Genomic DNA, 21,670 nt, shown 5'->3' on the forward strand with positions numbered 1-21,670 from the left:
AACAGATCCAGCCTTGTCCACTTGCTCTTACAGTTTTTGTTTTGCAGTATAAAATAACCGTTTTAGAATATTTAAAAAATGTCTAAAAAGTTGAAGAGAGAGACCACATATTAGTTATTATTAGTTCTGTAAGGCTTCGATAAGTGGTAGGTCTAGTGTTGCTTTTAACTAAGTGCTTATGCTATGCTTGTGCCAATTACAATGTCAACACACTTTTTGTTTAGCAGGTATAATGTTACCAATGCTCTTAGGTTAAAGCACGTCTGCAAAACAAAACAGACGATTGAGATGGCTAGAATGTCATCAGTTTTGCACCATGTGTTCATGAAACTTTTCTGAATAATGGCTAAATAAGATATTTAGAAACTTAGGGAGTGTTAGCTGAATGCTTACATTGCCTTTAACTGTTTGATATTAAAGGAAAGGTGTAAAATGATTCAACTTTCTGTAAAACGTATTAGCTAAGTCAGAACACAGCTTATGTTAACATTTAACCACTAGCATGCTCAAACGTTACAATTTGCGCTTTTTGAATTAAGGTACAGTCAGACAACAATGTTAGAATTCTACCACTTCCTAGCAATTTCCCCCCTAAGCTATGAAGTGTCTGAGAGCTAACATTACCCTAAAAAGTGTTAAGACATGAAAGGAGAGGTGTAGTGAGACTTCTGTCATCAGGCAACAGCTAACGTTAGCATTCAACAAATAAGTTGTTAACATGTTAGCAGAAAGTAACAATTAGCAACGTCCTATAGGCCTAATGTAAACTTAGCCTTACAGTTGTTTATAAGGAAAGTGTGCTTTAAAATAGCCTAATATATAGCCGTTATTCAGGTGTCAGACACATACTTGATGAATTAAACAATGCTGATGGGTGTTTTTTGTCTACTTTGTGTGACATAGTTTGCAGTTATAAGTTCCTGTCAATTTGAATTGTGAATTCAAATAAAACACCAAAATGAAATACCAATTTTTTTTCCACATTCTGACAAATACTTTAGACTAGTTACACCATTTAGTGGCTATTTATCTTTACTTTGCTGAAAACATACAGCTGGTATTTAATAGGCTACCTTTATATGACACCATTAAGAATTACACAGTTGTATCAGGACCCTCATCTACGGTGGCTGGGAAGTGCAAAGCAAAATTACAAAGTGGGAAACACTTTTACAAAATGTACTCTTTACTTTCTACTTTCTACTCTTCAGCTCCTCAGCCTAATTCCTTGCAGCTAAATTATAAAACAGTGGAGTAGTGCAATATCTCCACCTAGTGGGGTTATATGAGTGTAACATGTTTACAGGCTACAGGCAAACAATGAAAAGTTATTAGTTCTTTAAAAATCGAATTGTTAGTATGGCAAATTGAATAGGCTACATGAAATACAATTATTTGTTCTTTTAAAATCATAATTGACAAAACATTAGTTAGCATTCAGTTAATAAGTTAAGTAGGCTATCATATATAAATATATGGTACTTTATTTAGCCTGGTATAAAGTATGACTTATATATTAATACATAGGCTCCAAAATGTTTGATGGTGCAAAGTTTATCCAAACAATATCCATTTTCAGATACCATGAATAGGCTGAGGCAACACAAAGAGCTTGACAGTGACCAGAGCTCTAGCTTTGGTGTGAGAGGCCGCTCATATCTCTAAATTTGAATTGTTTTTAGGCTTTAGTATTACATTCCCCCTAAATATTTTCAGCAGCAGTACAAATGCACAGATAGGCTTAATAAGAAAATAACAATTGAAATATCCCATATTTCCTTAGCATAAACTTCTTCTTTTTTTTCTCAGAGCAATTATGAGGACCTAAGTTCTCAGAATGTTAAAAAAAAAAAATCCCTCCAATGCCATTCCTGTTAAACACAGACAATGAGTTGGTTAATGCGATGGGGGGGTTTCCAAAACACAATTGTATATTTGTGTTAAATCAAGCAAACGCAGGTTTATTCCTTCCCAAACACTCTTTTTACAGCGTGAAGGTTTTTTTTTTTTACAATGTAGCCTACACAAACTGATGTAGGTTGCATTTGTTATTTGTGACCATTGACTTGACTTTTAAAAAATGCAAATATGAAAAAGTCCCTCACAAAAAAATGCGCATGCGCGGTGGAGGCTGAGGCTAACCAGGCGGGTAATGAAACTGATTCGGAAGGCGACACGATGACAGCAGACTCCAACAAGGTTTCTGCCTTGTTCATCGTCTGCGTTTTAATCTTTACACTGGTGTAAGTATGTTATGTCGCCTAGATGAAATGTCTGAAGTTTGTGGGCTGTAAGTTACCTTGCTGTTCGTCGCAGATGTTAGGTATAAGTCTGTTTCCTGAGCTAAACGGGCACCTTGATAGTTAACGTTTCGAAATTACTTTTAATACGGTAACGCCAAATGTAAGAGTTGAGGTTATTGGCATGGTTTCTGTTAGAGCCTTAGTACAGTATCATAAAAGAAATAGAGTGGTGGTTTGGTATTGGCGCTAGTTGGGTGTGGTTCAAGAGAGGAAACAAATCGAAAGGTAACATTATTTGTCACAACACCTGAGTTCTAAAATAGTTGGGAGCAAACGAAGACATACGTTAAGTTATTACACATGTATGAAAAATATATTTATGAATTATTTCCAAAAACTAGAGTTAGATCACAGAGTAGCTTAGTTACTTTCACTTTCTTCAGTTTTTTTTTTTTTTTTAATCATCAGGTCCTTTCCTTCTGCTTCATGCCAAACTGATGCGGGAAGTCCGTGTGAACATGGCACCTACAGGCACGAGGAGAGGGACTGCTGTCGGTGCGGGGTTGGTGAGTGTCAAATATATGATTTCACGAGCTTGAATGGCAAATAAAAATCAGTTTACAAGTTAAGCTAAGTTCTTTAACTGAAGAGGGGCCACACGTCATCCTCCCTATTGCAGAGGTTAAAATGTGACACCATTGTTCTAGGTTTTACACCTTTAATCCATTTCCCTTGCAGCATGGAGACTCAACTATTATCTTGTATGTTGTGGCTTTCTCCGTACTTTGATAACTTCTACCTTGGCTGCTTTAGTACATTTCAATACAAGTGTTTGTTCATAACATTGAAACAAATCCAGCAAAATGTATTGTCTGTCTGAATAGCAAAATAAAAATGTAGGATACAAACTAACTCAGCCCAGGTATTAGTATATGGACTCTAGAGTCAGTGCACATAAAGCTCTACCAAGCAAGACATTCAAAGCTAGCTACTATTCATTTATGTTGACAAATAAAAGATCTGATAACAGTCTATTTTAAAGTGATAGAACCATTCTAGTCTGTAAACAGAGTTTTATGCAGAGGAACATAGAATGAGAAATCATTTTATGTTTTAAGGAAATAATAGAAATAACAAAAAAAAGGTAAAATAGCACATTAACCACAGGTACTTTATTTCAGAGTTGGTTCTTGGGCTGAAGAAGCTGTGGACCCCACGCTTTTCTGGTTACAATATGATTGACAACAATATAGTAGATCAAATGTATTCACCAACTTTATGGGAAATAATCCAGATGCTGAAACATGGAGCCCTTTTACATGACAGGCCGTCATGGGGGGAAAAGGGGGGATCATAGAAACAGATCTACTGCTCATCTTTAGAGCCCTGGTGTGTTCTCTCAGATATATTTCTTGATGAAATGTATCACTGCATCTTTACTTGTGTTTACAGCTAAAGTTGGTGCAATACTGACTTTGAGACGGTGTTTGTGTTTCCGCACTGTAGGTAACAAGCTGAAGGCACACTGCGTTGCGAATCTACAATATGGGGAATGTGAGCCCTGTGAGCCTGGGACGTTCAGCAGTCAACCCAGTCAAGAGAAGTTCTGTGAGCCCTGCAAACACTGCCATCACCCCAATGGTATCAGACCAAATACTTTCTTGTATTGCCAGTGCAACCCAAAGGAAAAAATGAGTCAGAACTCCAGAAAAGAAGGTTTTGAGTGCAGTTGTAATCGTTTCGTAGTTGATTTCTGAGGCAATTTGATTGGCCAATCATTACTTTGATGTCATCTGGACTTGCTGTCTGCTTGAAGGGGCACTCTCCTCTCGGCATAATGAAGTTAATTTGTGCTCCTGACTGAATCAAAAAGAAGCAAATTGTAGACAAAGCCTTTTTTTTAACCATACACAAAGATTACCATTGGAGTAATGATAAACTGTTTTTAATAATGTTCAGTTTAATGATTATGCAAGCAATACAATCGTTCTTCTCAATTTTCTCAAACATGGGAATGTTCTTTTTCTATCTGCACGTCTTCCTTTTTCTGTTTCATTCAAGTTGAAACACTTTTGGATTTGGATGGTTAGTAAGAAACAAAGACCCTCGGAAAATGTATTTGACATTTTCCCCTTTTTTCTGACATTTTGTCACTAATAAATGAATGATTGATAAGAAGCAGAATGTGGTCAGAAGTATTGATAGTGAATATTACTGTTAGTCGTAGCCCTGCTCCCGATGATGATATGCCTTTAGATATTCAGATGTAGAAATGAAACATTTTCAATCCATCTGTGAGAGTTCAGTCGTTAGTGTTAAAATCTTTTTCATATAATAAAATGTGTCAATTGTAATATGATCGAAATATATTAAAGGTTATGCTTTGATTTTATGCTTTAGCAATCCTCACAAACAAATCCTCTTATTTTTGTCTTACTATCCTTTAAGAAAATCTAGAGGAGGCTGAACCTTGTACCCCTCCCAGGAACGCTAAGTGTCGCTGTAAACCGGATCACTACTGCATTGGTGACATAAAAAACTGTCTCCTCTGCCATCCTTGTAAAAAGTAAGTTCTACTCTGTCACATGTCTGTTAACGAGAACATTGTGGAACTCGCTTTGTTCAAAGAAAACAACAACAAAAAAACACAAAAAGTGTCAAAAGTAGCCCTCACTCAGAATTTTGATGAAAATGTTGATGATGTGAAGTTTGTCTGTCACTCATTTTCTTTTCTCCCTGGGATTCAAGGTGTGGTGCTGAGGGCATCAAGGTGAAATGTGCGGGCAACAACAACACAGTCTGCAATGAAGAAATTAAAGGTGTGACTCAGATCTAGTAGTTAAAATGTAATCATGGATGTCACTTATAAAAAGAAATGTCATCATTTGAGAGGGGTTTATATCACATTACATCCATAACATTGTGTTTCAGGAGGAAATCAAGCAGCGATTATAGCGGGCATAGTTGTTGCAGTTCTATTGTTAATCATTGCTGCTGCTGCTGCTGTGTTCATTTGGAGGAAAAAATCTCGTGAGTATTTCCACTACTATACATCTGTAAGTTAAAAAAAACAGCAGAGGGCACTAAAACTCAGTGTGTTAATACGTCCCCTTGTGCTACTCCTTTGAATTAATTCTGGTTTTGTGTTTTTATGATATAATTGTGTATCTTATCTGATTTATGAAAACGTTTTCTCAACAGGATCAGGAGGACAGGTCATAGCATCAGGAACAAATGGAAATGTGGTAAGTTGTTCTACTGAGCTGTTTTCACATGTGCACTCCTGAAAACATTTCAGGAGGACTCCTGACCTGGCTGTTCACATTATGCACCTCACAGCAGGAGACTATTCTTGTGGGACAGGAGTGGGGTGGGGGCGGTCTCCTGAGAGACAGCAGTAGCGAACGAAGCAACAGAGTCCGTTATACGCAGCCATAATGAGAATATTTTACTTTACATAAAAGCTGCATATAGTTCAACTGAATAACACTGTCAACAAAACAGTGGAGAACAACATACTGACGAACAGAAAACAAAATGCAGCCGTTTAATTACACGCATGGAGATCGTAGCAGTCCATGCAGACACTCTATGCACCGTGCAGCAGTCACTGTATATAAGCGTCACTCCCTTTGGCTCGAGGTGTGTTCTCACATCGGCTCACTCAGACTTGCTGTGGAAAGAATACTAGGGGTGTAACAGGAGAAACTCTTGAGTAAAACATCCGGTTGTTTGCGTTCACACATGCAGCTCCTGCTGGAGATATCAGGAGTTTTCAGGAGTTTTCTGCAAGTGTGAAAGCCCTATTTCAGTCATTTTATAACTCTGACAAGTTTTGAAATGTTTGTCCCTTTTGCTGTTTCTTTTTAAAGTCTATCTAACCTTTTGTATCACACACTCATATCAGTCCAGTTGTATATAAATGATAAACACTCTTCTTTCTCTGCTCTAACTTTGACATAGCTGCTCCTTTCTAAAGGAGGTACAGGTTAGTTTTCTAAATGTGCTTGCTCTGTGTCTATAGTACTGTGATGTGACATATTTTTTAAAGCTTGTGTTGGCAGTCGTTATTTATCCCTGTGTAGTTGTAAGTTTGACTTGAATTACTATTATTAACATATTTTGCATATTCTGCTTTCCAGGAGCTGCTGCCTCTAAGAGGTAAGACAGGCACATTTCTAATTTCAAGCTTTTTTGGCTTTTTTATTTATTTCTGATAAAATAGTGGACAGATTGATAAAGAAACTGGATTGCATGTCATTTCCATCATTAAAGGAAGAATGTGTGACTTTTTGATCCAGTAGATGTCGCCCTTGAGCACCAGCATGAAACCAAAACAAATTTCTGTTTGGCGACCCCTCTGCCATACTGAAGCCTCCGCTTTCCTCCAGCGGCACACCTCAAACCCCTCTCCACTCGCGTTAACATGAAGGAGTAATTAATTAGAATACACCATAATTAAGCACCATTAAGTGCAAGCGATGGACAAAATTGTCCTTTTGCTCGAGCTGCAATTGCCTGTGTCCTGCATCGTTGTGTTAGCAGGCTAATGTTAGCACACTTTGGTTAACTCAAAGCTTCATATTGCACATAAATTGACAAAGAATGACTGTGATCTAAACACACTAACATGACATCCTATTAAGCAGTGAGGGCTGTTATTCTTTTTTTCTCTAGACCTTGACTAAAACAGCTTTAAACACAAGCCCGTCCCGTCCATGTAAACATGATGTAAACAACAGTGAAGCTGGCAGGACTAGCGCTTCTCACTCATTGTAGACAGTCATGACTCAAAGAGACATTTACACAGGATAAAGTGGATTTCTGCTATATTTATGTGTATAATGTCACACATTCTTCCTTTATTTAAGTCGGGTTTGCTTCAGCTTACTTTCGTGTGGGAAGCATGTGTTTGATTAAATTTTGACTCTATCTGCACATACAGAAGTCCTGTTCTTGTGAAAGTGAGATCTCAGGAACACCTTCAAAAACATTTAAAATATCCGCTTGGGGAAGGATAAGATGATTTTGAATGATCAGAGGTCGATGTGATTTTTTGAGGCCTTAACTTAACGGGGACATGTTACGAAAAATCCACTTTTACAGTGTTTGTGAACATATATTTGGGTAACCTGAGTGTCTACCGACCCACACAATGTGAAATAAACCCATCCAGTCCTTTGTTTGTGGTCTGCATAAGTCTTACAAGACAAAGAAAAATGCTCCGTTTCAAATTTGCTCTCCTTGTGATGTCACAGTGGGATTCTGGTAAAAAAAAATCCCCTCCCCTGATATCGCCAACCATGGACCCATCCCAACTTTTGCCCATTTTTATTCTTGCTAGCGAAGGAGTGATGTCTACCTGGAAAATTCAGGGGGGAGCTCATTACATTTAAAGAGACACACACACCAAAATGGAGCTTTCTGAGAGAGCTGGTTTATACAGGGTCACAAACCTCTGGTGCTCAATTCATGTTATATGAATCGAAGCACAGCACAGATGTTTCATTTAGACCACAGGGGACTGTTTGAAAAGGTAGAAAAGGGCTATAATATGTCCTGTTTTAGAATTAAGAATTGATTTACTACATACAGTATGGCAAAATGTCCTTCAAATGTCTAATATGAAAATAATGAAGACACAATGACACTTTATATTAGTGGTGGGCGATATAACGATCTTAGATCGTGAAGGATTTTAACGTGCTGACGATCTGCCAAAGCAGAGAGATCATAGAACCGGGCTCATGTGTTTATTCTATCATGCTGCAGTTTATGCTCCGACACAGACGCGTCTCCCTCTCTTTTGCTCCGCCGCAGTGAAAACGAAACTTAAAAGTAAAGTCCGCAAAAACAACTCCATCTCGGTTATATGCAACTATTGTGATATTTTTCCAAACCGACACGCTGTGAGCAGCAGTTAACATATCTGCATAGTGTGCACAGTTAAGATTAGCCTACATCTCAGATAGCGACACGGAGAGGTGTTAACAGTCAGAGTCAGACAGAGCGGAGCTCAGACAGTCAGTGATGAGAGATATAACCCCGGTGTTTAAAATGTTGCTGTCTGTGTTTTCTGCTCTCTCGGTTTTTAAAAGTTATTATCAAGCCTCTCCACCCGAAGCTCACCTGTTGTGATTACCGAATTTATAGGGATTACACTAAACGACGTTGCACGTTGTGTGCAGTAGGCAGGTGAGAGTGAGTAACCATGGTGACTGTCTGTCTGTCAATCAACGATGTCCCGCCCTCTCTATGAATTAAACTCTTCTGTCAGTAAAGCTTACTTTGATCATGTGTCACAGAATGAACACATTCTGTATTATTTTTGATTATAAAATATTTTGATGTCCAATGATGTCATAAAAAACAACCAAGGCTGCAGAGCCTGTATGAAGCTACAGCTGTAGGAACTCTGCAGGGCTAAAATAGAACATAAACACAAGAACTTGAAGTCTACATGTTTTTAAATGAATGCATCACTGCGTGAAAATGTTCCTGATGAACATAACTAAATCATAATTTCAAAGTGGTGAGGAAAACCTTCAAATTGTGCATAAGTATTGATCAAATCGAGGGAAAGACATTTCTGTTGCTAAAGATGTTCAGGGTGAGAGACCTCCAGACCTCCTACAAAGATGTTTTTCAAATAGATTCAACTTGTCAGCGCCGTTTTTGTGCATTTAAAAACATTATACAGGGAAATAAGTTTGGTTGAACTGGTCAGTAACTTACAAATTTGTCTAAAGAACAGTATGAAAAAAATTGTGATAAAATCGTGATAGTGATTTTGCCCCAAAGAAATCGTGATATGATATTTTTCCCATATCGCCCACCTCTACTTCATATCCAACATTCAAAATTCACTTTCAATAAACAAACTTGCTTATAGACATTTATAAGAGAAAAGTTTAACAAAGTCAAATCAAATCAAAAGTAAAATATTTAGTATATAGTTGGGAAACAGATTGTTGTGGAACTGAACTGGAAAAACAAAAACAAATTGCTTCATAGAGAACAGCCAACTCTGATTCATTACAAAAGTATTATTCTGGGACAGCCCTGCTTACTTTCTGTCTTAATTTGACTTGTTTGTCCAGTTGAAACATTGCTCTTTCCACCCTGTGTGTGTCATCCATAAGAATAAAAAAAGCTGCTTCGCACATTTCAAAGTGGCATGTGTAACTTGTGCAATGTTACAGTAAATTAGTTAATTTTTTTAACGTCTTTCTCTTTAGTTCCAGAGGTGGATCTCCAGCATCTCATCCCTGACATTGCAACAGCAATCGGATGGAAGGATATGAAGAAATTAGCAATTCGTAGCCACGTGCCGACCGCAACTATTGAAACCTGTGAGCTGGACCACCCGGGTGACAGTGGAGAGCAGACATGCAAACTACTGACGATCTGGGTGGAAAAAGAGGGCAGGCAGGCCTCCAAGAGGTTGATAGAAATGCTCAATGAGAGTAACAAAAAGGTCAAAGCAGAGAGAGTGATGGATTTATTACGCGAGGCCGGTAGAGCAAATGCTCCTGCTTAAATGTGTCTGTTATGAGCAGCTTTTAAATCATTTCATGGGGTGATTTTTTTTTATCAAAGATTATCATAAAATCACTCAAGAATGATGGAGACGTTTCATTATCAGAACAATTGTACAAAAGCTGTCCAGATCCTTGTTGTCAGTTTTTATTAGTATGATACTTTATTCTCAAAGGGGAGCATCATGATTTATGATTACCTTATTGAGGATTTTTATGAAATATTAATGAGTGTGGGGGATAGAAACGATCAACAGGAATGTCCTATTTGTGATACATATACAAATATTCTTTTAGAAAAAAAACCCACTTACATGATGTTTTCATGTGGTTTAAAGAGTTCTTTTAACTATTTATGAATAGGATCATGTTATGAATCACTGTTATTTTTGCATGAATAGCTATGAAATTAAATTCAGGTCTCCTACTGCATACAGGTCGTTATTTTGAAGGTGTTATTTATCAGGGGTTGTGTTTACATGAGAGAGCTGAACCTTGGTTCTCTGAGTAGAGAGACTATCTCTCCAGCCTCTAGGCTGCTCGGAGACACGTTCGGATCAAACTATCACTGATTGCACGCCAGCACAGGTGCTTTATAGATGAGCTGGGGGGCGAGACCGGGTAAGCCGGTGTGTCTTGAAGAAATATCCACGGACTCTGACAAGCAAGGGATCACATCCCGTACATGTAACGAACGGGGTGGAGAGATATTCTCGAGACGAAAGAAAACTATGAATACTAAGATTTGTAGCTGATTTTCTACGCCCTGATCACTTCGGTTTGTTTTTAGCAGTGTGATGTTCCTTGGTGCTACTGAGGATTATCACAATTATTTCCTTTTCAGTTTATTAAGTAATGGAGTGGGAGGTTTTCTGTCAGTATTTCCTTCCAAATGTTGAATTTTGATTACATCAAAATGCGCTGAATTGCACCTGCTGTACTGTGTTGACATTATAATGTTTCAGTAGAAAGTCTGTATGACATGTGGAATATGTAGAGCTTGCATCTGCTTGTTTATTGTGCTTTGTACATGACTACATATCTATAGTTTGAGTGTCACTGAATAATTCCACTTTCCAAAGAAGTTTGTAGAGTTTTACAGAGTTTATAGAAAATTGACGGATGGAGAAGAAGGGGGAAAAATCATCAAATATAAACATTTGAGCAGCATTTTTTTTGGTTTATGTTTCTTTTGTTGTAGTCATTTTCACTTGAGCATTGAATTGGACAAACTTCTGAAGACTGTTTTATTTCTACCATAAATATTAGCATTACTTTACCACCACACACAATAAGATGAAATATAAAGTCAAATCTGCAGAGGAGAGGAGAGAAATTTAAAAAAAAAGTGCATCTTTGGTTGTGTTTCAAAGTCCCGCAATCTACTCCATGTGATGCTATTCTGAACAGGAATTCAAAGTGGGTTTATACAACATAATCCTGTTACTTATACTGATTTTTTCGAAGCATTTAGTGATGGCCAAGAAGAATAACTTTCCATTTCATCAATAGTAGTTAAGTTGCTCAGTCAGAGTTCTGTATTCTTTGAAAACCTTTTTAGTCATTATGGCCAAGAATTTTAAGGTCAAGAGACTTTGAAGAATTTAAAAAGTGAAGTGTTAGTGACTGTTCGCTTAAACTTTGGGAAAAGAGCACATTTTTGTAATGTGTTGATGCAACAGTCACACAATGAAAAAATCAGACCTGTCTTCAATTTGTTCATCCTTCATGCCCTGTACAGCTTCACTTAGGGTCTCTTTTTGCTCAAGCATAAAGCGCCCTCTTGTAGACAAATGATAAACCTCTCCTAAGACAATACATACAGTATGCCAAAGTAGAAGTGATATTGCTAAAGAAAGCCTAATAATTTATACGGCCACTGACCTATGTCAAGGCCCAATTCATTGAATTCATGTTCAGTATAAAGAGGTGTCACTTTGTTGTTATAAGATTAGTTGTAATTTGTTTTACATATAGTCTGTCTTGATATAAATCAGCTGCATGCAGAATTATTTACATTTAATATACACCTTGAGTAGTGAGGATTTGCCAGTTTTCATATAAAAATTTATTTTGGGACTTTTATGCCTTTATATGATAGGACAGTGGATAGAGTAGGTAATTGGGGAGAGAGACATGAGCAGGTAGTGACATGCGAGAAAGGAGCCAAAGGTCGGACTTGTACCCAGGCCAACCACTTGGAGGAGTACATTCTCATACATGTTTTTTTTTTTTTACGTGTCACATGTTCAAGCACTGTTACCTTAATTGGACCCCGGGTAATTATATGGCAATTTTTAGCCCACTTTTTCAATTTATAACAACCAAAAAGCAATTGATGAAAAATACAGACCAAGTAAATCTAAAAATCAAACTTACCCAATTGAGTAAGTTTGGGTCTTTCACAAAATAGTTTGTAGTGAGCTCTAGGTCAATCAACTCTTTTAGATGTAAAATGTATTGAATGCAAAATATGCTGTATACAATATGTGTAAAATGTCAGTCAGAGAAGGCATATTTTTCTTCTTTAGATGATTTAAATAGGCTATAATTCCTTGACTGTACTCACAAACTTATCTTATAGCCTATACAACACATATAACAGCAAGACTGTTAATGGAGGTAGGCCTACATTTAGCCACTTTATGGGCAAACATATTTCAAAGAAGATTTCCAGATTTGTCATTTGCCAAGAAACTTACTTCATAAAAGTATGAAATAAGTAGGCTGTAGTCAGCCTACATTAAAGCTATGCATTTAATTGCAATACAAAGTTCTTTATGTAGGCTAGCATTTTATTGTTCTAATTGATTTTAACTCTTTGTTTCTAAAAATATGCCAGTGGATGACACCATGCACATGATACAATATGTAAAATCATCATAAACCAAAACACTCACTGCTTAGATGCTCTATTTTGGTTGCACAGAGGAAGTAGGGCGGTGTCTCGTTGTATGGGTGGAGCACACAGTCAGGAAATGTGTAGAAAGCTGTGAAGCTGTTCCCTCGTTTTACTCATGAGTGTGACGAGCTTGTTCTCACCAGAGAGACCGCTACATGTCGAGTTTATTACCATGAACTCAACTAGAGAACATAGCAAAGGTAAGGTTTTTAAAGTTTTACACCGTATGATGTTTAAATTGTTACTTTTCTGGACTTGCACCACGACGAGGGGCTAAACATGCAACTAAGTGGTCCAAAAATGTGCTGTGTTTTTTGTAAGGTAAACGTTTTTAGTTGTAATTCTATATTTTAAACATTAAAGACATCATCACATGGAGTAATGCTTGATAGCGTACTTGTCTAAAAAAAATGAGTAATTAAATCGGAAATAAGGTTTGTCACCACATTTCCGTGATGAGCGGCTATTTTGTTGCTACGACAACTGAGGAGGTAACCGTTGGCAGCGTACCGACATCACTTCACACGTGACGTCATAGGATGAGGCGTTTTGTCGACACCCTGAGTTTTTAACCTTCACCTACTTTACATTTACTATGTTCATGAATACACCTTTAAAGTCGTACACAAACGATGTACAAAATTATGTGTTGCTGACGTTAAAGTATCTCAGTTCGGAAATACTTTGTTACAAAATTCCTTATTCAAAAGTCCTCAGTACAAAAGTAGGCTACCTTTATGAGTGAATTAATATACAATAAACTATGTAGCATTTATTGTAACTATTGTACATTTTATGCAGCATGGTCCCCTCAAGGGTAAAACCATAGACTGTAGACTGTACATCTTATTTACTCTTTTCATTACCTACTTTATTAGACTATGTACAGTTATTAAACAATGCTATCTCCCTTTCCACTTCAGAGCTTACTTGTGTTGTGCTGCTGATCTTCACCTCTGACACTTTTTTAGAGGGGAAAATAACTTTTTACTTAAGTAAATTTTTATAGATGTAGACGTGCTTAATGCAATGGAATAGTTATAAATACTTCAATGTTGTTGAATAGCGGCATATATATATAAGTTAGGAACCTTACGTTATGTCAATTCAACTTTACAACAATCTGTTCAGAGGTTTGCTAACATAAATGTTTTGTAAGGTTTTTTTTTTTGGTTTTTTTTACAGTTTTTAATGCCTATATTTTAAAAATAGGACAGTGGACAGAGTCAGAAAGTGGGGAATGATATGCGGGAAAGGAGCCACAGGTTGCATTTGAACCCGGGCCACATTAGTTGTTTTCAGTTAAAGGTAACTAAGTCTTTAGCATTAAAACCCATGACTTTTTGAGATTAAGATTTGTATAATGTCTTCCCCTTTGGAAAAACAAGTTATTTCTTAGTTGTTGTTAGTCTTTCAGTTGACGGTAATCTTAATGTTGTGTATCAAGAGACGGTCTAAAATACATTCTTATGAGCCACAGCACAGGCCTCTCAGTCAGACTTGATGTTTGTTTGGATGGACTGAGCCATGTAAGTGTTGGAAAGCATCCCAGTGAGTAAGTCATGGGAAGTTTCCCTGGCTCTGCAGCCACACATACTCGGCTTTAACTGCACTGACATTTAAACTCAACTCTGAGAGAACAGCTAATACTCACGTGATCTTACCCTGACATCATTGTACATGTGCACTTCATATTTCTTGTTATTAGCAGAAAGTCCCAGTGAGCATGTTATATGTCTTTGATATTATAGTTTTTATGAAGACAGATTTAGTTCAGCCTATCTCCATTAGAGCTTTGTGTAGTTGTCTAAATACTAAAGTTGTGGGGAAAAAAGACTTATGTAATTTCCTTTTTGTACAATATATAGCATTGCATGTCAATTACCCAATGACGTCCAGGAAAGCAGATAACTATGTCAATGTCAGTGTCTTCCACATTGTTTCACTTGTAAATAAATTGGGCCATTTTCCAGAAGGGGGGGGCTTATTTGTAGTTTGGGAACAGGATGTTAATGTTAACTGCCAGAATGAAGTAACCAAAAAGGGTTATCAGAGAAGTGCTCGATCTTCCTTCCTCAAAAGTTTTAGAGTCTGATAATGGACCAGTGAGTCACTCAACCCACTGCCTCTATATTTAGAGGTACAAACTGTGCTTTCCCCTTCGGGTAGAGTGCTTTACAGAAATGACTCTGATTTCAGTCAGACATGTCATGTTTGTATCGTTTAAAGTGTTTATTGCAGCAGAACATAGTTTGTGTTTGGCGTCTAGGCTCCGATCTAATCACTCCTAACAGTTTCAATTTACATGCAGAAATTTGAGGAGTGATGGCATGATGTCTTAAACCCCCAGGTCGGAGCCTACAGGTAGATGACGGGGTGGTGGGGCTGATTGAGAGTGCAGCACTGGTGCAGGCCAGAGCTGGCAGTGATGGAGCAGAGGGAGGGACCGGAAATCTTTCAGCTTAAAAAAAGGCCGCTAATTGGAAGGAGGTGTTGTCAGGTGATTGTTGAGAAAGAAGCATGTCAAGAGTGAAATCAGTGCTGCTCGAGTTGACTGCCTTAACAAGCTCGCAGAGTCTCAGGCCTCATTTTTATTTGTATTTTTAGTTTATTTATTTCTGAAAAGCAATGCTTTTAAAAAATCTTTCATCCACATATTTATGAAGTACCCGTTTCTTTTTCTGTTTTTCTTTCAGAATCTGAGCTTCACCGATTTCTGCAAGGCGTTTTTAAATAGAAAACAAACTGAAGATGCAGGGTTCCATTGCACGAGTGTGTATGGTGGTTGCAGCTGCCATATTAAACCACCCCTTGCTGTTTCCTCGAGAGAACACCACAGTCCAAGAACAGGATGAGGAGATGATGGCTCGCATGCGGGAGCATGAGGAGAGGTTGGAAATGGAGCAATCCAAGCTAGAGAAAGAGCTGGCACAGTTGGAGTCACAGCGGGAGGAAACCAGCACAGAGGAGGGCTACAGTTGGTACTTTTGGAGCGCTTTGTCTTTGGTCATTTTCTTCACTATTGAGATGTGCAGAGTTGATCTAGCTGACACAGAAGTCAGGCCCGTAGAGGATGAAGACGTCTTTCCAGAGAGTGGATCCATCACCCCCAGGACAATGGTACTAGATAAGGATGTCCTTGGTAACTTCTGTGACAAATGCACCTACACCTCGGCCCATGACAACTGGAGGGTGAGGGAGTTTGTCGAGGGTTTTGCTGATGACTTGCTGGAATCACTCAGGAGCGTATGTGACAGGACAGACATGGAAGTCGGGGACTTTGTTGGAATAGGGAGCATGTTTGAGTCTTGGAGGGTGTGTAAGCCCCTAATGTGCGACCTTCTGGTGCCTTTTTCCCCTCCAGATCCGCACTCTTTTCAGTTCCACCTGTGGTGCTGCCCCTCCAGCGACGTGCCTCCAGACATGCAGGGCTGCGGCAAAATCAAGGTGACCAAGGAGAACGAGGAGGGTTGTATCTGTGGCTCTGCTAATCTGGGAGAGGACATGCTTTGTCTGCTACACAGCAGAGATGACGGCATCAAAGTGGACTGCGGTCCTGATGAGCTCCTCTGCTCCAGAAACACATCCTTCCTGTCCAAAGATCAAGTCATGAAGTGGTTTCAGATCTCTGTAACTAAAGCGTGGGGACGCATCTCTCACAAGTACGACTTTGAAGTCACTTTCCGCAACCTGGATGCAGCGGGGGCTCTAAAGATCCGATTCCCTTCTGGGAAAGTCATAGTGATGAACATCATACCTGTGGTGCAGTTCGAGGACACCGATGCTTATTTTGTCTCTCACTTTCCTTCAGATTGTGAGAGCGCCCCAGACCCATACTGGGCCCTCTCTTTTGCAATCTATGAGAGGAATTTGTTCAAATATTTCACCAAATGCCTACCACAACATTCCTGTCATTTACACTGCCTTCAGATTGTGACTTTCTTACACAGAAAGCAGACAGGGCTCACAGGAAAAAGTGCATTTACAAACTACCACTTTAAGACTGCACTGTTGCACTTGTTGCTGCTGAGTAAAAGCCCCTCCTCATGGGGCTTTGAGAACATAGAGCACAGGCTTCGGGACATACTCGTCTTCATGCAGAGGAGTCTGCAGGAGAAAAGACTTCATCATGTTCTTATCGGGAACAGTAAAGTGCCAGAAGAAGTCCGGGTTCCTGAAATAATTCAAAGAGCAGAGCCCGTCAATCTGCTGCGACCTCTGGTGTTGCAGACGGAGCTTTATGCAGCTACAGTCAAACATTTTCAAGAGATGTTGAGAAATGCAAGCGCGCTATTACAAGAATACACACCTCACTTACCAAATGGAGGTTTACACCACAGCTGAGATGAATGTTTGTGAGCTTTGGACATCTTCTATATTCTCTCATTTTAGCACAAGCACATGCCTTTCAGTTTTACTAAGAATAATGTTGCACAAGCACTGAGATGAAAAGATGCACATACAGAAGTTATTTTGATACGCCCATTATCTAGACATAGTGGTTTCTGTTTTAAACTCTTACAAGGTAACAAGTGTTTTATACTTACTCGAAGCAATACGGCAGCAGCATTTAGACATTGGGTCCTGTTTTTAAAAAAATCGGTCAGAACAGTCTGGGTCCTACTCCTACATATTCCAAAGATATATTGTAACCCGTGTACAATTAATTCTGTAGAATTGTTTGAGGCTTTAAAACTGATATGACTTGTTTGGTAACAACTACTTCATCTAAATAAGCATATGTAGAAGGGTGATCATTTTTTTCAATGTATTTCACCATTTACATGGAAAAAGAAAAAGCACTTTTGTTAGTCAGGGAATAAAGATTTACACACAAATACCTCTGATATTATTGCAGTCTAACAGGAATAATGTAAGAAACAGTCCAACAGTGTTCCGTTTATATTCACACGTTTGCTGATATGATGGCAGCTACTTTATGATGTAATATTTGTTTCGTTGCAATGTTCATTTCCACAGTTTTTATATCTTTGGTGGAGCTTCAGCTTTGAAATGAATCAGGGTAAACAAGATGTATCTTTCTGTTAGCGACAGAAAGTTCAGATTGTTTCCAGTGGCATTACATCCACATCAAAAGCATATGAATGGAAAAAAACCTTGAGTCATATTTACCTCACACGGAATTAAATGTCCAATAATAACAATGTAAACTCATTCTGAGATTTGCTTCAATATATTTTTATTTTATTTTGAAACACACACACACACACCTCTAAAAGCGCAGCTGTTCTTCTTTTCTGAGAGTGATAATGGTTCTTAATGAGTGATTTTGTTAAAAAAGCAGACCTGTAGAAAAAAGTGAAGGCAACTGAGCAACAGCTTTCAGTTACAGAGATTCAACTGGTTTTATTGCATTGGGAACTTGCAGCAATTAAGAGCTAATAGAAAAGTGGTTTAAGAATAGGTTAGTAAGTGATTTTCATGTATCCTTCACCATGAGTCAGAAATAAATACAATTATTGGCAATATTGAATTTGCTTTCGAGTACCTCTCTGATTAACGATGAACAAACACTCAGATAAAATAAAAAATGATTCTTCAGGGTTTTGGTTCCTTTTTTTTTTTTCTACAGGCCCAGGTCGTAGTTGGGTTTCCCGTCCCCGTAGCCCTGGTAGAAGGCCTTGTAGGTGTCCATGCTGTGTGTGGTGGCTTTGACAGCGGGATCCTCCATCATGCACTCGGTCCACTTCTTCAGCTCAGGTGTGCCGTCAAGGCAGCTGAAAAGACAAAGGAACCAAAACACTCAGACACCACTTGAACTAAAGTGAAGGAAAGATGAATAATATGATTTGTATTTTGCAGTCGGATAGTCTGTTTTTTGAATGTACAGGCCTTACTTTTGTACTTGACCTAATATTTGTAATAAAAACCTTCTATAAATAAAATATATTTGTTAATAAAATGTTTCTGTGAATGTCCTCATGAAAACTTACTGTTTCAGTTCGAAGATCTCAAGCCTCTCAAAGAATGGCCACATCATGTAGTCGATCATTGTGATGGAATCACCGCCAAAGAACTTGGTCTTCTTGTTGACAAGGTCCTAGAAAATAAAAATTGCATCCATCAGCATTACGTACAGTCATTTCTAAGTAGCTACATACAGTCATAGATGGACACGTGGATAAGTCTTCACTCATTACTTTCAAAGGTTAACTTTTATGGACACTCACAGGATACTCTTTCATTTCTATTAACAATTTTGAGCATCGAATTTTGCAACCTACCACATTTAATTTGGCAAACTTCTCTTTCAGTTCAGCCTCCAGCCCTGAGACATCATCTCCATTCTTTCTCCCAGTTGGGATCTTGTAGAAGTATGGAGTTACCTATAGAGAACAATGTCACTGATGTGATTATCTAATGACTGTAACAGTAGGAAAGTGTACAAACAAATCCCCAGTATTCAGATGCAACTTTTTAACCAAACTACCTTAGAGAAATGCTCCAGCATCATCTTCTGTTGAGCTTTACCATAAGGAGAGGAAGGAAGCAGCTTCTTCTCAGGGTAAACTTCATCCAGGTAGTCACAGGTGATGGGGGACTCGTAGATCACTTCACCAGCAGGGGTCTCCAGTGTGGGGACAAGACCGAGGGGGTTCCTCTCAAGGAACCAGTCAGGTTTGTCTTTCAGGTTGATATTGATCGTTTCGTGCCTAAAAGACGAAACAGATTACAGGTACCATGTGATGAATATAGATGATGTCACGGTTAAAAACAATTATAAAATGTGTATTTACTTGATCCCTTTGGCATTCAGAACAAGTCTGGCCCGGTGAGCGAAGGGGCAGAATCTCATGCTGTAAAGTCTGATGTGGTCTTCGGGCACTGAAGCAGGTGCAGCACTGCCTGGGAAAAAAGCAAAGATGATGGGATGTGTTAACCGGTTTCATCATGTACATCCATCACAGAGTGATTATGGAGTTATAAACTCACCATTATCAGTTCATTACCGCTATGATTGTAGACTTCAGATAAGCACTTTATTATTGTAAGCATAACCATTTTTATAACGGTTTACAATTACAAACCAGTGCCATAATGGTGTGCAAATACCTATAATATTATCATGAAAAGAATAGTGTCCATCAGATCTACATAGTTACACCTTAACATGAATAGTTTACTTACAAAAATAATTTTTGGACTCATACTTAAGCAAATCAAAAAGCACGGTGAACAGCCTTAACTTAACAAAAGGCTGAAATAAATATACTCTTTGTCACATGTTTGAAAAAACAATACTTTACAAACAAACAGCAGCAGACTGGTCAGACTGTTTTTTTCCTCCAAAGTGATTTGATTATTACACAACAATGTGTTGGTTTAGAAAACCAAAAAGGAAATGATGTAACATCATCAGACTCTTATAGAGGCTAGGCGGCTTCTGTATAATGTCTTGTGATCTGTTTAAACGGCCCAACCTTCAAATGTAATGTTACTATCGTCACTCTGTATTGTCTTTCACCCTTTTGTTTGGCTTGTTATCATCCAATCTGTTTGAACTCTCACCTTCCAGCCTTTTACAGTCACAGAAAGGAGGCCATCATTTCCTTCACTAACATTTAAAATGAATGAGTTATAATGACTGCAAAAAGCTTAAAACACTTCTCACATACTATAGTTATCTTTTACATATGCTTTCAATCCATTGTCCTGGGTCTTAAAAGGAGTTATATAACTCATGTTTTTTTTTTATTGATTAGCTGTTATGTTCATTTCAACATGTAAACCAAAGTAGAGTGAACTAATAGACTAAAAAATAACAATAGAAGAATTAACAATGAACCTATAATACCCCCATATAATACCATCTCAATTATAAATTCAACACAAAGTAAAAAGTACATGTTAGAAAAGATGCAGGATGAATTATTTTCTTTTCTTTTTTACTCGTTGTACTCAACAGATAATTGATATCACAATTATTTTACAACCCAAATATCGGCCCAGTTTCAATAACAAAGAAAAAGTCAAAGCAATCACAACATTTTGCCACCTTCTGTACTATTATTAATTATAAACTTTTTCACTAAGATTTCTTAAACAGAATAATGTGCAGGCTTTGTTTGAATTCCATAATGAAGGATAATTTATTGTATTCAAGTTTAATCGAGCTTTTTTAATATCTAATATGGGCTAAATGAAATTCTCTATACTGTTAGATTAACGACCTCCGCCAGAGAGGTAACAAATGGCATAACCACGATGACTGTGCAGAAATATTACCACTGTGCATCCTCTCATCTTGCAGAAGACTGAATAATAAGTGGCAACTTGCAAAGTTAAATTTCCCAAATTATTTAAAGTCATACTTCACTTAACGATATGCACTTAATGATAAAGAAATGGAATACACTTGAACCCCTGAAATGAAAGAGACTTTCTCTGATTATAGGTGAAACGCTTTTACTAATCATTGTTTAGCTTGTTAGCAAACAACGACAGAGAGCTGCTTGCAAATACGCTTTTCCAGTTAGCCTCGTAACAGCTGTACTCTTACCTTTGGCGAAGCACTTTTCAGTAGACATGTTTTTGCTTCAAGTGGTATATACGTTCAATGTAAAAATGGCACGAATGAAGAAAGCCGACAAGAACGAATGTTATTGAACCTTACATCCGGGGTTCGGGTTTATATGCTGCGTTCCATTTACCACACAGATATGCATTCACGTGCTTCTCAGATGCTCGGAGTTCCCTAATCGGCAAGTCCGACTCCTGTGCGTTCATGAGCTATAATTTATCGCTTCAAACGTAATGTGGAAACACCATGCAAACATTAAAAACAATGTCGTTACTGTCACAACTAAACTAGGTTGCTCTAATTGGACATCAACCAAGGATATATATATTTTTTAACCAGCCGAAAAGTTCCCTCACAATATTTGAATTATCAGACATTAACAACGTTCAAGCCAACGAATACTAGGAAGTTAAAATTTCCGATTATCCCAACACTACTTGAATGC

The 21,670-nt window shown here is 38.0% G+C and overlaps 3 protein-coding genes across 4 annotated transcripts; 2 read left to right on the forward strand and 1 right to left on the reverse strand.

Annotated features, from left to right (window-relative positions):
- The first annotated feature begins 2,126 nt into the window (after positions 1-2,126).
- Positions 2,127-11,021, forward strand: fas (Fas cell surface death receptor). The gene is made up of 9 exons (XM_061039910.1): positions 2,127-2,243; positions 2,712-2,809; positions 3,750-3,884; positions 4,692-4,809; positions 4,992-5,062; positions 5,175-5,273; positions 5,445-5,488; positions 6,386-6,404; positions 9,482-11,021. The coding sequence occupies exons 1-9, from the start codon at positions 2,179-2,181 to the stop codon at positions 9,781-9,783; spliced, it is 951 nt and encodes a 316-aa protein (XP_060895893.1). The 5' UTR covers positions 2,127-2,178; the 3' UTR covers positions 9,784-11,021.
- A 1,701-nt stretch (positions 11,022-12,722) lies between these two features.
- itprip (inositol 1,4,5-trisphosphate receptor interacting protein) lies at positions 12,723-18,622 on the forward strand. 2 transcript variants are annotated; one of them, XM_061039914.1, is made up of 3 exons: positions 12,723-12,883; positions 13,869-13,991; positions 15,380-18,622. In XM_061039914.1, exon 3 carries the CDS (start codon positions 15,435-15,437, stop codon positions 17,025-17,027), a length of 1,593 nt encoding a protein of 530 aa, XP_060895897.1. In that variant the 5' UTR covers positions 12,723-12,883; positions 13,869-13,991; positions 15,380-15,434; the 3' UTR covers positions 17,028-18,622. The 2 variants fall into 2 exon arrangements, with proteins under 2 accessions (XP_060895897.1, XP_060895896.1); XM_061039913.1 differs by lacking the exon at positions 13,869-13,991 and having other exon boundaries at positions 12,728-12,883.
- On the reverse strand, positions 18,031-21,372 carry LOC132975401 (glutathione S-transferase omega-1-like). Its single transcript, XM_061039915.1, has 6 exons — positions 21,205-21,372; positions 19,442-19,550; positions 19,135-19,357; positions 18,929-19,030; positions 18,638-18,744; positions 18,031-18,421 (listed from the first exon to the last, which is right to left on the reverse strand). Exons 1-6 carry the CDS (start codon positions 21,230-21,232, stop codon positions 18,271-18,273), a joined length of 720 nt encoding a protein of 239 aa, XP_060895898.1. The 5' UTR covers positions 21,233-21,372; the 3' UTR covers positions 18,031-18,270.
- Between the last annotated feature and the right edge of the window lie 298 nt (positions 21,373-21,670).

This window comes from Labrus mixtus, chromosome 6, assembly GCF_963584025.1.
Source record: "Labrus mixtus chromosome 6, fLabMix1.1, whole genome shotgun sequence".
Classification (NCBI taxonomy): domain Eukaryota; kingdom Metazoa; phylum Chordata; class Actinopteri; order Labriformes; family Labridae; genus Labrus; species Labrus mixtus.

What these genes read in the sequence shown, in the direction of transcription:
- fas (XM_061039910.1), top strand. Translation starts at nt 2,179, where the DNA reads ATGACAGCAGACTCCAACAAGGTTTCTGCCTTGTTCATCGTCTGCGTT. An exon ending in GTTTTAATCTTTACACTGGT is followed by an intron (nt 2,244 to 2,711) that starts GTAAGTATGTTA and finishes TTTAATCATCAG; the next exon opens with GTCCTTTCCTTCTGCTTCAT. An exon ending in CTGCTGTCGGTGCGGGGTTG is followed by an intron (nt 2,810 to 3,749) that starts GTGAGTGTCAAA and finishes TCCGCACTGTAG; the next exon opens with GTAACAAGCTGAAGGCACAC.
- itprip (XM_061039914.1), top strand. Translation starts at nt 15,435, where the DNA reads ATGCAGGGTTCCATTGCACGAGTGTGTATGGTGGTTGCAGCTGCCATA.
- LOC132975401 (XM_061039915.1), bottom strand. Translation starts at nt 21,232, where the DNA reads ATGTCTACTGAAAAGTGCTTCGCCAAAG. An exon ending in CTGAATGCCAAAGGGATCAA is followed by an intron (nt 19,358 to 19,441) that starts GTAAATACACAT and finishes TTCGTCTTTTAG; the next exon opens with GCACGAAACGATCAATATCA. An exon ending in GAGATCTTCGAACTGAAACA is followed by an intron (nt 18,422 to 18,637) that starts GTAAGTTTTCAT and finishes TTGTCTTTTCAG; the next exon opens with CTGCCTTGACGGCACACCTG.